General features: G+C 50.8%; 1 protein-coding gene across 1 annotated transcript; it reads right to left on the minus strand.

Annotated features, from left to right (window-relative positions):
* Nucleotides 1–232: 232 nt before the first annotated feature.
* Nucleotides 233–14,627, minus strand: LOC101593527 (Holliday junction recognition protein). Its single transcript, XM_045147669.1, has 9 exons — nucleotides 14,508–14,627; nucleotides 14,350–14,416; nucleotides 12,732–12,787; nucleotides 10,227–10,326; nucleotides 8,288–8,352; nucleotides 7,018–7,110; nucleotides 5,677–5,755; nucleotides 3,094–4,571; nucleotides 233–502 (listed from the first exon to the last, which is right to left on the minus strand). Exons 1-8 carry the CDS (start codon nucleotides 14,616–14,618, stop codon nucleotides 3,121–3,123), a joined length of 2,022 nt encoding a protein of 673 aa, XP_045003604.1. The 5' UTR covers nucleotides 14,619–14,627; the 3' UTR covers nucleotides 233–502; nucleotides 3,094–3,120.
* Nucleotides 14,628–14,848: the final 221 nt, after the last annotated feature.

The following is a 14,848-nucleotide window of genomic DNA, read 5'->3' on the forward strand; positions in this document are numbered from 1 at the left end:
AGGTATCATGCGAGATTTTAACACAACAGGAAATGTAGAGAGTGTTCTCCAGGCATGTTTAAATTATAAAAAGGAAACATATTTCAAAGGGGAAAGTATGTGTGTGTGGGGAGGGTATTACCATGGGATATTTTTTACAATCATCGAAAATGTTAATAAAAATTGTGAAAAGATAAAAAATAAAATAAAATGAAAAAAAAAAGGAAACATGAGAAAAATAGGCCTACAAGGGTAACATTCAGAATGTTCACTAGCAACTCTACTCACCCTATTTCTACACCAGGAGCCTGTGAGGGAGCCAGGTCAGCCAGCCCAGTCCTCATACTTTATTGATAACTACACAAGTAAAACAAGAAAGTGGATGGTCGTGGGGCTTGCTTGGAAACCCCATCTGAAGCAAGCACACAGGAAGAGGGACAAAGTCCAGGAAGAAATTTCTGAGCTTTGAGTTTTTCTAACAAAAACCCCTTTTCTCTTCCATCCTGAAAGATGTGTTCTTTTCCTGGGGGAGGGGGAAAGACAGTGATTTTAGTAAGATTGTACTAGAATCCAATGCTAGTCTCCAAAAGCTTGGCTTACATTCCACTGCGTGCATGTAAGTATTTGTGCCTGCTTTGGAAAGTGCCATCAAGTTAAATAAAGAACCCAAGGAAGGGAGCTGGAGAGATGGCTTAGTGGCTAGGGCATTTTCCTGAAAAGCCCAAGGACCCAGGTTTGATTTCCCAGCACCCATGTAAGCCAGATACACAAAGTGGTGCATGAATCAGGAGTTTGTTTGTAACAGCTAGAGGCCCTAGTACACCCACTCTCTCTCTCTTTCTCTCTCTGCTAGCAAATAAATATTTTTTAAAAATTCCAGGGAAGCTTCCAGGATGCTGCTGGGCACCAAGGGTGGAACTCTGGGCACTGTTCCCCATCTTGGCTCTACTCTGAAACCTTCTAGTGCCTAGGCAAAAGAATCACAAGTTCGAGGCCAGCTTAGGCTATATGGTAAGACCTTTTCTTTACAAAGAAAATAGGAAAACACTTGAGAGGCAGAGGCAGGAGGATCACCATGAGTTCAAGGCCAGTCTAGGACTACAGAGTGCCAGATCAGCCTGGGCTAGAGTGAGGCCCTACCTTGAAACAAACCAAAAAGGGTGGTGGTGGTGGACTGAAGAAATGGCTCAGTGGTGAAGGTGCTTGCCTGCAAAGCCTAAGCACCTGGGTTCAATTCCCCGGTGCCCACATAAAGCTGGGTGCACTATGTGGTGCAAGCATCTGGAGTTTGTTTGCAGAGTCTAGCAGCCCAGACAGCCCCATTCTCTCTCTCTGCTTGCAAATAAATGATTTTTAAAATATATATAGTATATATATTTTATTTATTTGTTTGAGAGAGAGAGAGAGTACGTGCAGGCAAGTGAGCCAGAGAAAGAATGGGTGTGCCAAGGCCTTCAGCCATTGCAAATAAGCTCCAGATGCATACATCCCCTAGTGCATCTGGCTTATGTGGGTCCTGGAGAATTGAACCTGGGTCCTTTGGTTTTGCAGGCAAATGCCTTAATCACTAAGCCATCTCTCCAGCCCCAAGTAAATAATTTTTTGTTTTGTTTTGTTTTTTCAAGGTAGGATCTCACTCTAGCTCAGGCTAACCTGGAATTCACTCTGTATTCTCAGGGTGGCCTCAAACTCACAGTGATCCTCCTACCTCCCGAGTGCTGGGATGAAAGGCGTGCGCCACCATGCCCAGCTCTCAAATAAATAATTTTTTCAAGGTGGCAGGATGTCATAGAGGAAAGGGCAGGCAGGCAGCTCGGGTGGAAAGCAGGAGACAGCGCCAGGTCTGCTGGGCGAGGCTGAGGGCAAGAAGGGCTGCAGAAGTGATTCAGGGCCGGACAGACAGAGGGGGAATCCAGAAAACAGGTTATGGGGCAACATGGAGGGCATCACCCCCCCCCCCCAGGAAGAGGAACAGGTGGCTGTGGGCCCCACCTCATCCATCTATAAACACAAAACCTAGAGGGGACTCCTAGCCCCCACCCACCAGGTCAGGAGTGAGCAAACGCAGCTAGAGCAGACGGCACGTCCCGGGGTCCTGCCTGGGGACACGCTGACAGGACAAATGAAGGAAGACTAAACGGAGTCAGCTCACACCAGCCAGTCCCACCCTGTGACCTCCGTGCTGCCTCCGGGAAAGTGAAGCGGCACACTCAGGTGAGAGCGCACTGGAGTGAACCCGGGTCCATGAGCTGTGAGCCCAGGGAGAAGAGCGCGGGGCTCACAGTGGCGCAGAAGCCCGCAGGAGATGCTGACCTTAGGGTGGTGCTTCCTTATGACAAGAGACCACAGTGGGCAACTGACAGAGATGATAGAGGGGAGTAAGATTCTTTAGGGATTAAAAAAAAACTTTTAAGTGCATACCAATAGAAAAATATGTAAAATTGTTTCTTGTAAGACTATTTTCAAGTCAGGCATGGTGACGCATGCCTTTAACTCCAGCACTGGGAGGCAGAGGTAGGAGGATCACTGTGAGTTTGAGGCCAGCCTGCAACTACATAGTGAATTGCAGGTTAGCCTGGGCTAGAGAGAGACTCTACACCTCAGAAAACAAAACAGACAATTTTCAGCTGCCCGATGCACCTATTAATATTTTTACTTTGCAAAGAAAGAGAATGAGAATGACTATGAACGGGCATGCCAGAGCCTCTTGCCAGTACAAACTCTAGATGCATGTGCTACTTGGTGCGTCTGGCTTTACGTGGGTAGGAACTGCAGGCTTGCATCAAGCATCTGTAACTGCTGAGTCATCTCCCCAGCCACTAAACATGTTCTTGATGTGTATATGCTAATATGAGAGGGAGGAGGAGAACTTGGGAGAATGGCTGGGAAATTATCTCTGGGACTGGTCAGGAGCAGCTTCCTTAGCACGGCTGGAGATGGAGCTCAGGAGTGGAGTGCTTGCCTAGCACGAGGGAGGCCCTGGGTTCCACACTGGCACATTGGGGGGGGGGGGGAGAGCAGACGGGACGAAAAGCAGCGAGGTGGCTGTCCTAAGTGTCGCGGCCCCAGAGCAGCTGCTCACACACAGCAAGGCAGAATCAGCGCTTCTCTTACCAGGTAGGGCGCGGGGCTGACAAGTCCTTATGACCAGGGCGGATCTGTGCTTGCCTCCTCTGAGGGCTCCAGAGATTCATCATGGTCTCTAGTTATTTGGGGATATGACAACCTGCGTCTCTTTATAGAGAACTGTGGGTCCCTTGTGACAGCAAACACAGTCCACCCAGATCCAGGAGCCTCATCAACAGTCGAGTCCTGTGGACTTTTTATGCGCCACTGGGGTGACAGAGACAACTTCTGGAGCTTCTGGAAGTGAGAGTCTGCACTGGCCTTCCCTGGAGACAATCTAATCCCGGCCAGTGGCTTTGCCTGAGGCAGCAATGGTGATGTCTGGCAATACTGCTGATGGAGCCTGTCGAACTCTTCTTTAATTTCATCACAGTGGTTTCTCCTCCAGCCTGGACGTCCGATGGTTGGTACCGAAACAGCAATGCTGGCTGCCGACATCTTTCTGAAGAGACCAGGGCTCTGTGAGGGGCTGCCCTCTGGGAGTGATGAAAAGGGTCGGCTCTGCGGGGAGCAACTAGCTGCCTTGAAAGGCCTTATGTACAGGTTTTCAGAAGCCTCCCTTAGCCTCTTTCCTCTTTCTCTGCTGAAAGGTACAGGCAGCCTGTGGGTCTCTCCTCCCCGGGGACCACCTGAGCTTCCAGCACCACCTCCATGCCCACCCTCAGCCCAGGCCTGTGCAGGGATTGCCAGGTGAGCCTGTCTTCCAGAATACAGGGAACATTCCTGATGGAGCTTATCAAATTTGTCTTCAATCTCTGCTCGGTCCTGGAGCACTTGTAGCCTGGAGACTGTTTTCCCAGGAGAAATTAGCCATTTTAACGTCTTCAGTCTATTTTCCTGATCAAAGCTGTACCTTGTGTTTAAGTCTAAGTATGTCAATGAGGAACACTTCCGGGGCGTCACCTGGAGCTCCTTCCAAGAGGGAAAGGCTATATGGAGCTGGCGTTTGTTTCTTTCGGGAAAAACTTTTTGCACTTTTAAACTTGTATGCCGAACGACACATGGTAAGTTCTCGCAGTCTCTCAACACTCCCGTCTCTTTCCCAAGCTCTAAGCAGGGCGCAGACCTCTCCTTGGGGCTCCTCCGGGAATGCTTGCCCCTGGGGTAGTACATGCTGTTCATTGGCACTCTGCCCTTGTGCGCGAGCCTCCTCCTGGGGTTCCAGGCGTGAGCCATGCACGTCTTGGTGGAGATGACGCACGATGGCTTCGAGTTCAGCAGCTGGCTCATGCAACACAGCATGCCTGTGTACAAGTCACTGATTGTCACGTTGCAAATGTCATCAGCCTCACAGGACAGGCTGGTTAGGCAGCTGTTGCTGCTGGTTTCCAGTAAAGAGGGACTGTCGTTTTTAGGTACAATTATCATGTCAACTAGGCAAGGGAGCGAAGGATCCCACACAGTGGGGGAGGCAGCTAGTTGTCCAGGGTTCTCCCGACTCTCTGCAGAGACACTCTCATGGCCCTCTGGGAGAAAAACATACAGTCAAAACACACATGCAATGTGGAGCTTAAGAGTACGTCAGAACCATAATTTACTAAAACAATTAAAAAAAAAAACAACTAAAGGCAGGTGGGGGTGATGCACGTCTTTCATTCCAGTACTTGGGAGGCTAAGAGAGAAGGATCACTGTGAGTTCGGGGCCAGCATGAGACTACGTAGTGAATTCCAGGTCAGTCTGGGCAAGAATGAGACCCTACCACCCCCCAAAAGATGATCTCACTTTTGCCATCACAAGAGGTTTCTACTTTTTAGCTCACTTTCCAAATGCCAGTAAGGAGCCTGAAAATCCTGACTGTCGTTCACAGGAACAGGAGGGAAGGCAGACACACTCCCACATGCTTCAGCGCTGTCGATGCTGCAGTATGTGTGATGTGACGCCTTACGGGCTTTCTTTCAGCTCCACTGTGCTTTGTGGGCGGTTGTGCGTGGAGGTCAGGGACAACCCTGACTGCTGGTCCTCACCTCCCACCTTGTTTTGGAGGTAGGGTCTCTCTTGTCGTGGCTGCATTTGCTGCTCATGTAAGAAAATGTGGGGCCGAGGAGCTGGCTCAGTGGGTCAGGTGTTTGCTGCACAAGCGTTAGGATCTGAGTTCGGACCCCAGAACCCAGGAGAAGTCAGGTATGGCAACATGTGTCTGAAATCCCAGCACGGGGTAGGTGGAGACCGAAGGAACCCTGGGATTTGCTAGCTGGCTATAGTCCAGGCAAGTCACTGAGCTCTGGGTTCAGAGACTGTCTCAAAAAGTAGGTTCAGAGCAATTGAGGAAGAAACTCAGTGCCAACCTTTGGCCTGCACATGCACCCATACCCATCTGTGATTACACATATAGACATGCACGCATACATACACCCATGAAACCATTCACTCACAAGGGAAGACAAATATAGGACTGCCTGAGCTAGAGAGAGAGAGATCCTGTCTTAAAACAAGTTAGTGCAAATCTCTCCACCAGTTCATGCTGACACACAGCAAATGAAATGCCCACTGTGAATGGTATGGGGGAGGGCCCTGTGGCTCCAACCAAGATAAGAGACACAATTCTCGTGAAATCACTCCATCGCACTCACCAGGGGCAGGTGCAGCAGGCGAGGCCGAAGAAGGGGCCGGGGCCGTGGTTGTATCCTTTCTCCTCCTCTCCTCCATGCTCTGAAATCAAAGCCAATGGTTACAGAAGCTCTGACTGTCAAGACCCCAGGTGTAGAGCCGGGTCCTCCTGATGATAACCTGTCTTCCCAGAAAGGTGTTAGCTGTACCCTTAAGCATAGTGTACCCCTTGGCAAGATAGTGACTGGCCGAGGTTGAAGCTAGAGGGAAGAGGTGTCCCAGAAGACCTGGAGATTCTGCCCACAAGGCTACAGCCGCCTTCTTCCAAGGTGCTGGTGGCTTTACTTTGTTCCTTACACTGGAGACAGTACAAACGTCCGACCCTATAAACCTGGGCCAGTTCCAGTCCCTTCCTCTGATCACACAGCAGGCAAGTAGACTTGCTGCATTAGATAAAGACGCACAGTCCTCCACTAACCCAGTGGCCCCCCACACGAGCTTGCAATGGCCAGCCACAGAGCAGAAAGATAGACTCCGTATCTGTGGCCTTCATTAGGAGAGGAGCTATTTGTCACTGTGCAAGGTGTACTCCCTAGGTTTTTGGTATTAGGACATCTTTTATGAAAGACACTGACAGAACTTGGCCAGTGACAGAGCTGGCACTCTTGGGGGACCTCTGCCTTTAGCTTTTGCTTCTTGTTTTTATTTTTGTGAGGTAGGGTTTCACTCTAGCTCAGGCTGACCTGGAATTTACTATGTGGTCTCAGGGTGGCCTTGCATTCATGATGATCCTCCTACCTCTGCTTCCTAAGGCATGCGCCACCATGCTTGGCTAGCTTTTGCTTCTTAAGGCCAAGTTGAGAAAGTGCCACAGTAGAACCCAGGGTACGCATGCTGAGGGGCAGGAGGCTAGTACCCCACAGGCATTCCTGGAGGTTGTTCCTCCTTCTGTCTCAGTCACACATGAGCTCAGACCAGGTAGACAGGCTAGCAACAAGAATGGAGGACTCAAAAAAAAAAAAGAATTGCCACTGCCACTGGTCAGCCAGGGAAGGTGAGAGCCATCGCTCCCCCAACTGTGCTCAAGAGCTGGAGCAACCCTTAGAGTCTACAGCAGTGAGCAAGGGTGCAGGCCAGTGGGCAGTGGAGGTCACTCTGACACGGCTCCCATTCTGAGCCGCCCTCATGTGCTAGCCGGAGATCCTTGCAGTGTTACTGAGCAGAGTAAAAGTCTGGCAGCACAAGAAAAATCAGCGTGGGATAATTACTCAGAGCACCTGCCCAGGCTCTGGAGAGCACACAAAATCACCACTACCTTTATTCTGACTGGACTCTATGAGCACAGACATGGAAAAAGAGATTACCTTAAAATACTCTTCACCTTGCAGCAGTATATCCACCTGGGCCAGGTATTTCCTTCTTAACTCGTTTTCCAAAGGGCGCCCAGGCTCTGCAAACTAATCCAAGAAGTCAGTATAGGCTCCTGGGTACTGATGTCCTTGTGAGTTCTGCAACAATCTGGAAGCTCATGAGTTTTCAGATCTTTAAAGGAAGCTATCTGAAATCACCTTTTCACCCCCTAGTACAAAGCACAGTTGCCTCTGAACTTCCATGGACCCAGTGTCTGTGTGGGGTTTACCCAGGGTTTACTATCCAAGAGGGCGAAAGGACCAAGAACATGCTAGTGACTAGCATTACTGACAGAAATTAAAAAATAAATGCAATCTGAATGTTGGTGGGAGAGTTCAGGACCTACCATTAGTAATGCCCCAACTCTGACTTAGAAGAAGAAACATGCATCCTAGCTCAGGGAGCAAGGAGGTGGGTGTGCCCACTTGTCACCTGCCTGATGCCAGAAAGGGGTTCCAACCTTCGCTCTGCGCTGCGTGAAGCCAAGTTAGGAACTCAAGACTGATGGGAACAGCACAGAGTGGGGAAGAGGCTCCGCTCTGGCTCTGTGCAGTAGGGAAGGGCTCCCGCGTTCCCCTTGCTGCCAGTCCTCCCTAATGTCACCATCCTCCTCATTCAGAAAACGAACCAGACTTGAGCCGCTTCCACTCAAAAGACAGCTCTGGAGGAAACCAAGAGCCAGTTATTCTAGCATCTGACAGCATGTGACACAGGGGCCGGGAAGACACTCTCGTGATGACGTTCCTCGAGTGCTGTCACATATTCCAACCAACGAGGGAAGCGAGGCTCAGATCGTAGGAGACACTCAGGGAAACACACTGTTTAGATTAGTGACAGCTACCTGATTATGGCACCTTGTGACCAGATGGACTTTTAGGGCTGACCTGGAAGGACTTGCTCATGACAGTGTCTGTCGGGGAGTCTATCTGGGAACAGGCCCTGCATCCACGTCCCGTGGCCAGTCAAGGCAAATGAAATGTGGTGAACATCAGCAGTAGTTCCTGCTACAGAGTGAAGCCCCTGCACTTCAGTCACCCATGCTCGGCAGACAGAGCGGCACCACTCGCTGCCCGGGGCTGGCTGAGAGGGAAGACACACACGGAAGGAGACCAGACCTGAGGGTGGCAGCGGCAGAAGTGAGCCTGGGAAAAGCACTTCCTGAAAGACAGGCTTCTGCTCCTGGCCACACGGCCTGTGGAAGTGGACACTGAGTGTGCTTCTTACCGCAGGAGTGCACGCGGACATGTCCTCATCTTCTAGAATTTTGTCAGCACCGCTGCTTTCTGAATCTAGAAGGAAGGCTCAATTACTTACCTGCTGCACCACAGCCAGCCACCTGGGACTATGAACAGCCACAGTGTGGCTAGCCAGGCCAAAGAATTGCATCTTTAACTTTCAATTACTTTAAATAGCCACGAGGGAAAGGGACAGTATGGCTCTTAAAGAAACCTCTTCTAATTGTTTTCAGAAGTCTGGGGAAGTCATGGGTCTAAGCACTCATGGAGGTAGGAAAGGAGTTTGGTGAAGGGGAATGAGACAGGTGGAGGACAAAAGAAGGTACTGGGATGGAATTATGATCAAACTGTATTATCTTAAACCGAGAGTGGTGGCGCAGGCCTTTAATCCCATCACCCGGGAGGCAGAGGTGGGAGGATTGCAGTGAGCTCAAGGCCACCCTGAACCTACATAGTGAATTCCAGATCAGCCTGGACCAGAGTGAGACCCTACTTTGAAAAACCAAAATTACATTATCGTCACATATGAAAAATGATAATAATAAAAAAACAAAAAACCACTTTTCCTTTTTATGACTCAAAACATATCGCAGGCTGCTGTAGGCAGGGGAGGCCAGAAGCTGTGGTGGCCAGTGTTTGAAGACAGGGTCTCTTAAAAGACCAGTTACACATTGTCTAGTGACCTAGGCTTAGATAAATGGGGACAAAGAGGGAGTCGTGTGGGCGGGTCAGGCAGGACCTCAGACTATGCTCAGGATCCCCCTTGTGCCCACTGCAGTGCCTCAAGCAAGTGGCTTGTCCAGCTTCCTATGTGTCCGTGGGGTGAAGCCAGGAGCTGGTGCAGAGGGGGGACAGAAGGACAAGGGACAAATGCAAAGGACGGCAATGCCTTGGACATGAGAAGCAGGGAGAGGCTGAGATGAGGATTTTGGTTCACACGAAGAGGAGATGGTGCAACCCAGGAGGCGGGGGTGGGGAGGGTTCTGCTGGGGTGACTCCTTCACCAGCACTGGGTGAGGACGTGGGGTGGCCAGGCAGAAAAGGCTGCAGTAAGGCACATCCTGCCAGGTCATGCTGGAGGGCAAGCCACGGCTCCCGACGGGACGGAGCTCACAGTGACCTGAGAAAGTGCGTCCTGCAGGGTTAGGAGGTGGGCTGCTGGCTAGGGCTGAGGAGTCAGGAGGAGGGACACTCATGGGAAGATGGTAGCACCAGAACTTCTGGAAGCTTCACATGCTGCTGAATGGGCACATGGCCCAGGGAAGCCAAGTGGATTTGGCAGTAGGGTCACCGGGAGCCTGGCCTACTCTTAGGCTTCAGAGACAGAGGCCAAAGCTGGGAGGGCCCAGCAGTGCAATGCATGGGTCGCGAGAAGCAGGAGCCCACTCCTGGAATGTGCCTGCCAGGGGAGTGCACGGAGGGAGCTGAGGAGAAGGGAGTCAGTCATGGGGAGGAGGAAGAAGGGGCTGTGAGGAACCAGACCAGCAGAGCCTCCCATGAGGAAGAGGAGGAACAAGAGGAAAGACTGTGTCTGCAGAGGTGGGAAGGTTTTCTACAGAACCCAGTGTTCACAATACCTACGTAAGCAAATCCTGAGTCTCATCAAATGTTGATTTCAAGTTTTTAAATGTGTTTCACTCAAAGCACATCCGAGTGCCATTTATGTAACTGTGAGAAAGACCTTACCATGACATACCAGGGTGATTTCAGATGCCTCCCACTTTTAAAACGCCCCTTGGAAATCTAAGTAAAGATGTTAACAAGTCAGCCTGGACTAGAGTGAAACTACCTCGTAAAACCAAAAAAAACAACAACAACAACAACAAAAAAAAAGATGTTAACAAGGAATCTCATCTTCAAACTGTTGTGATGGAGACAGATATTGGTTAGTCCCTTATGGCCCCGCTCTGTAACAAGGTGACACTCACCAGCTCCCAGGACTTGGGTACACTTGGGCGCACTCTCACTGCCTTCCGGTGTAGTCTGCCCAGAGTCACTCAATCTGCCAACCACCTTCACAGGGGGGTCCTCAGGGTGCAAAACAAAAGCCAAGAAAGAAAGGCGTGCTTAAGGAATAGCACATTTTAAAGCACTATAAAGCAATACGACTGTACTCCCTTTACATAGAAGGGGACAGGATGCTTCACGAGATCCTCTGTGAGCGAAGCCTGTAAGGGGTGGGGAGACGCCTGCAGTTGCAGGTGCTTGGATGCAAAGCCTGCCGGCCTGGGTTCATTCCCTAGCCACCATATAAGGAGACGGGCATTTGTCTGCAGAGGCAAGAGACGGTGGCAGGTCCACAGACACATACACATACATAAATAAATACGTAAATACATACGTACATAAATTAAGACACAGATAAATAAATACATAAATACATACGTACATAAATTAAGACACAGAAAGGCCTCAAGACTCCCAGAAGGCTCCTTGTCACGAGAACCTCAACGCCTCGGGGCTCCAGGGACGCTGTGGACCTGCATGTGAGGCACCACTAGCTCACGGGGACGCTGGTGGACCCTGCTAGCACGCTCAGCGGCTCTTTCCTGGAGGCTGCCCTGTTCCCTGGAGGCTGCACTCACGAGGTCCCACCAGTAACCTCAACCAGCAGCACGGTGTGCTCACGGGTGAAGTGTGAGCACTGGAGATGGTAGGTGGGCTTTGCAGCGTAGAAACCAGCCGAAGCAAGCAGGTATCTCCAGCAGTGTGTGCGCCTTAGCCGAACGCACCACGCTCAGTGCACAGCAAGCTGGGACCTGGCCGCTTTGGTCTGGGGTTTGTGGTCGTTGGAGTCTGAAGGGTGGCAGAGCTCAGACAGTTACAGGGAAGCAGCCTGGCCTCAACAACCCGTTTCTCTGACATCCACAAAGAGCTCACAGAAGCTGCTGGAGGGTGATGCGCAGCCCCAACCCCAAGGCTGACGTCTTGGAAGAGCATAAACTAAACATCTGGTTTGGGGGAGGGCAGGGGAGGCAGATTTGGGCACAGTCACCAACAGTCACTCCAGAGGAGCCGTGACTGTACCAGCTGTCATCACAGACTATACTCACTTTGGTAAGCCTACTAAAGCCCAAGGCAGAGCCCCTATCCACTAAAATTTTAAGAAAAACTTTAAATAAATGTCCAAACGAAATATTTTTCTACCAGGACTACCATCTAAGCACTAGCCCGATGAGTGGGTGTCGCTGTATATGTAACTGAAAGAGACCATGCTCTGTGGCCTCTGACGAAACTTCATGGTATATCCCACACCAGCAGTTATCCACACAGAACAGGACAGGATGCTTCTCAGAGGACATTGTGATGGGCTTCACGACCCCCTGGAACAGCTCATTTTCACATCTAGAGCAGCTGTACAAGAAAAGCCCTGCTGTGTAACACTGTGGGGGACAAAGGGCCCAATACCCCCCAAAGTGGTAAGCAGTTAAGAAAACAGCAACTGGGGAGCACGCCTATAATCACATCTATAATCCCAGCACTCCTTGGGATGAGGCAGAAGCATCGTGGTGTTCAAGACCAGTCAGGGCCATATAGTGAGTTCTAAGCTAGCCTGGGTCACAGCACAAGGCTTGACCTCAAAAGGCAAATAGATTAACATCTATGGAACGAGGGAGGGAAGAAGGGGGAAGCACTTATTATTAACCAGAAAGGGGTAAAAAAATGTATTTAAAAAAAGGATATGAGTGATTAAACTGCGGTCAGGCTAATGTTAAATAGTCCTACGTAGTTCATTCTGACACTTCTATGGCTATAAGAATAATTAATCAAGGAGGTTTGATTTCAGAATTACTATTAATGCTGTGTTACCTTAACCTTGATGCTACCATTCTTGGCAGCAGGTTCCCAAGTAGGAGCCATGGGTGTCTGAGAGTCAGTGACTAACAGAACACCAGACAGCCTTACAAAAGCTACCAGGGCAAAAGGCTGCCTGTAGCATCTCAGAGCGGGTGTGGACGCCAGCCAGTAAAGCAGGATCAGACAGCAGCTGTAGAGCCCTGGCATGAGACAGAGACCCTGGAACCTTGTTCTTGGGGGACAGAGAGAGGGGAAAGGAAGAATGTGTTAAGCTGCACTCAATCTCCCCTTTCTTTCTCAGAAGAAATGTGACTTGAACTTTTCTGTAAGGACCCAATAAAGGAGCTGCCAATGGGACTGTGGCATGGTCTGCAGGCCACTGAGCTGGACCGGCTTCTGCTCAGATGAGTCAGTTGTCAGGGTCAAACCCAGGGTGACAAAAGGGCCAGGCAACAGAAGAAATATTTCTCACTAGATCCTCAGACACAGTAGACAAGAAGAGAAAAGCCAGCCCCTGCGGCAGCCTCCCGCAGCAACCAGAGCACAGGGCACCAAGGCCCCCACAACAGTACTTATTTACAGCAACACTCTTCACAGCAAAGCATGCAGAGGCAATAAAACGTAATAGTAAATACCTGGTTTTCTTTTGTGTTTCTTTCCTTTATTAGCTTTCCTCCCCAAATTCTCAATCCTTAAAAGACAAAAATGACAACATAACCTAGAATGCTCAATCTGTACTCACAGAAAGCCAAAGTGACAGACACAAAGAGGTTACACTAAAAACCATCCGGCTGGGCTTGGTGCACGTGCCTTTAATGCTAGCACTCAAGAGGCTAAGGCTGGAGGATCACCAGGAACTAGAGTGAGCTCCTGATCAGCCTGGACTAGAATGAGACTGCCTCAAAAAAAGAAAGAAAAAAAATAATCCAGGGTAAGGGGTAGTCTGTTGTCCAACTAGGATGATGTAGGGAGTGTTTAAAACTTATCAAAGTAGGCAAGAGGCCTGGAGAGATGGCTCAGCAGTTAAGGTGCTTGCCTACAAAATCTAATAACCCAAGTTCGATTCTCCAGGCCCCATGTAAAGCCAGATGCACAAAGTAGCACATGCATCTGGAGTCAGTTTTCAATGGCTAGAGGCCCTGGCACATCCATTCTCTCTGTCTCTGCTTGGGGGGGGGGGAAGTATGTATATGTTTTAAAGTAGGCAACAGCTCACCAAATTCCATCATTAACCTGAACAGTTAAGGACCACACATATATCAGGCATTATTACCCTTACAGTATATATTTTTAGGAGGCAATATAATACATTTGCAGAGTAAGCACTTTCCAAGGGGAAACTCTATCCACAGCGTGTATTGGGAACAAGTGCTTTCTGGGGGCATCTAAGCAGTTCAGAGCAAGCCCACTCATCAGCACGCAGAACACGGGTAATATAGGGGTTTCTGTACACCTCCTGGGGAAATACAAGTGAATAAGAAAGGGCGGTGGCTTTTGAGCCATGATTAGTAAAATAAATAGGATAAAAGCAGAAAAATATACACAACATCTGCTTTGGCTCCAAGTTCTAGTCCAAGCCCTTTCCCGGGATCCGTCAGTTAGCATTTGCAAGGAACTACCTACGTGTAACTCTTACAAGTCCTCCTGAAACCCCACAAGGCAGGCTTACCATGTTCAAGGTTTACACGACTGACTATCTATCTGCTCAGGACATGAACTGGGCGAGGGGTAACTGCGCTCTAACCATCGGGTCACGGCCTCACCATGCTTGAGCACATCCAGTCAGCTTTGCCACTTTGGCTAAGTGACAGGGGCAAGTTACTGACTCTCCCTGTGCTCCATCTACATTCGACTTCAACGGTCAAAGAAAAGTGCTTACCTCACGGATTAAAACCAACACTGACTGGCTGCAGAGATGGCTCAGCAGTTACGGTGTTCTCCTGCAAAGCCTAATTACCGGGGTTTAACTCCCCGGTACTCACGTAAAGTCTGATGCACAAAGTGGTGCGTGCATCTGGAGTTAATTGGCAGTGGCAAGGGGCCCTGGTGCGCCTATAATCACTTTCTCTCTCCGATGGCGAATAAATAAGTAGATTTTTTTTTAAAAAAAGCAAAAAACCCAACACTGCAGCTGAATGTTGGTAGGGCACAGGGCCAAATGTCAGCCTAGGCAAGTGACAATTCCTTCCCTGCTCGCCCCCCTCCAGCCAGGGCGGGGAGCTCGGCTCGACCCGGCCCCGGCGCCGTACGCACCCTGCGGCGTCTCGTAGGTCAGCGTGGCCATGCGCACCAGCAGGTCGTCCTCGAAGGGCCGCTCGTACTGCGGGAGGAGGGGGCTCCGGTGAGTGCGGCCGCCCGCCCCGGGGTCCCCGCCGCCCGTCCACCCCGGGGTCCCCCGCCCGGGCCCCCACCTTCTCCAGCAGCCGCAGCATGTGTCTCTGGAAGCGGCGGCCGCTGTCGCGGAGCTTCTGCAGCAGCAGCTCGTCCTCCAGCGGGCCGCGGGGCTCCCTGGCGCGCGGCATCCCGGCCGCGAACCCCGCCACCGCGGACCCCGGGACCGCTGGGCCCGCGCCGCCCCGACCTCCCCGCCCGCGGGCCGCGCCGATTGGTCCTTTCAAACGCGTCGCCCGCACTGCCGCCCGGCCGAGACTCGCCGCGACTTCCGGCCCCGCCCCCGGGGGCGCTTCCGGCGGGGAGGTCGGGCGGCACATGCGCACTGGCCCGCCCTCGCTGAACGCCGCGTTCCGTGTCC

The sequence above is a fragment of the Jaculus jaculus genome, chromosome 4 (genome assembly GCF_020740685.1).
Source record: "Jaculus jaculus isolate mJacJac1 chromosome 4, mJacJac1.mat.Y.cur, whole genome shotgun sequence".
NCBI lineage: Eukaryota > Metazoa > Chordata > Mammalia > Rodentia > Dipodidae > Jaculus > Jaculus jaculus.

What these genes read in the sequence shown, in the direction of transcription:
- LOC101593527 (XM_045147669.1), bottom strand. Translation starts at nt 14,618, where the DNA reads ATGCCGCGCGCCAGGGAGCCCCGCGGCCCGCTGGAGGACGAGCTGCTG. An exon ending in TACCCAAGTCCTGGGAGCTG is followed by an intron (nt 8,353 to 10,226) that starts GTGAGTGTCACC and finishes CCTTCCTTCTAG; the next exon opens with ATTCAGAAAGCAGCGGTGCT. An exon ending in AAGGTGAAGAGTATTTTAAG is followed by an intron (nt 5,756 to 7,017) that starts GTAATCTCTTTT and finishes CTTTGATTTCAG; the next exon opens with AGCATGGAGGAGAGGAGGAG.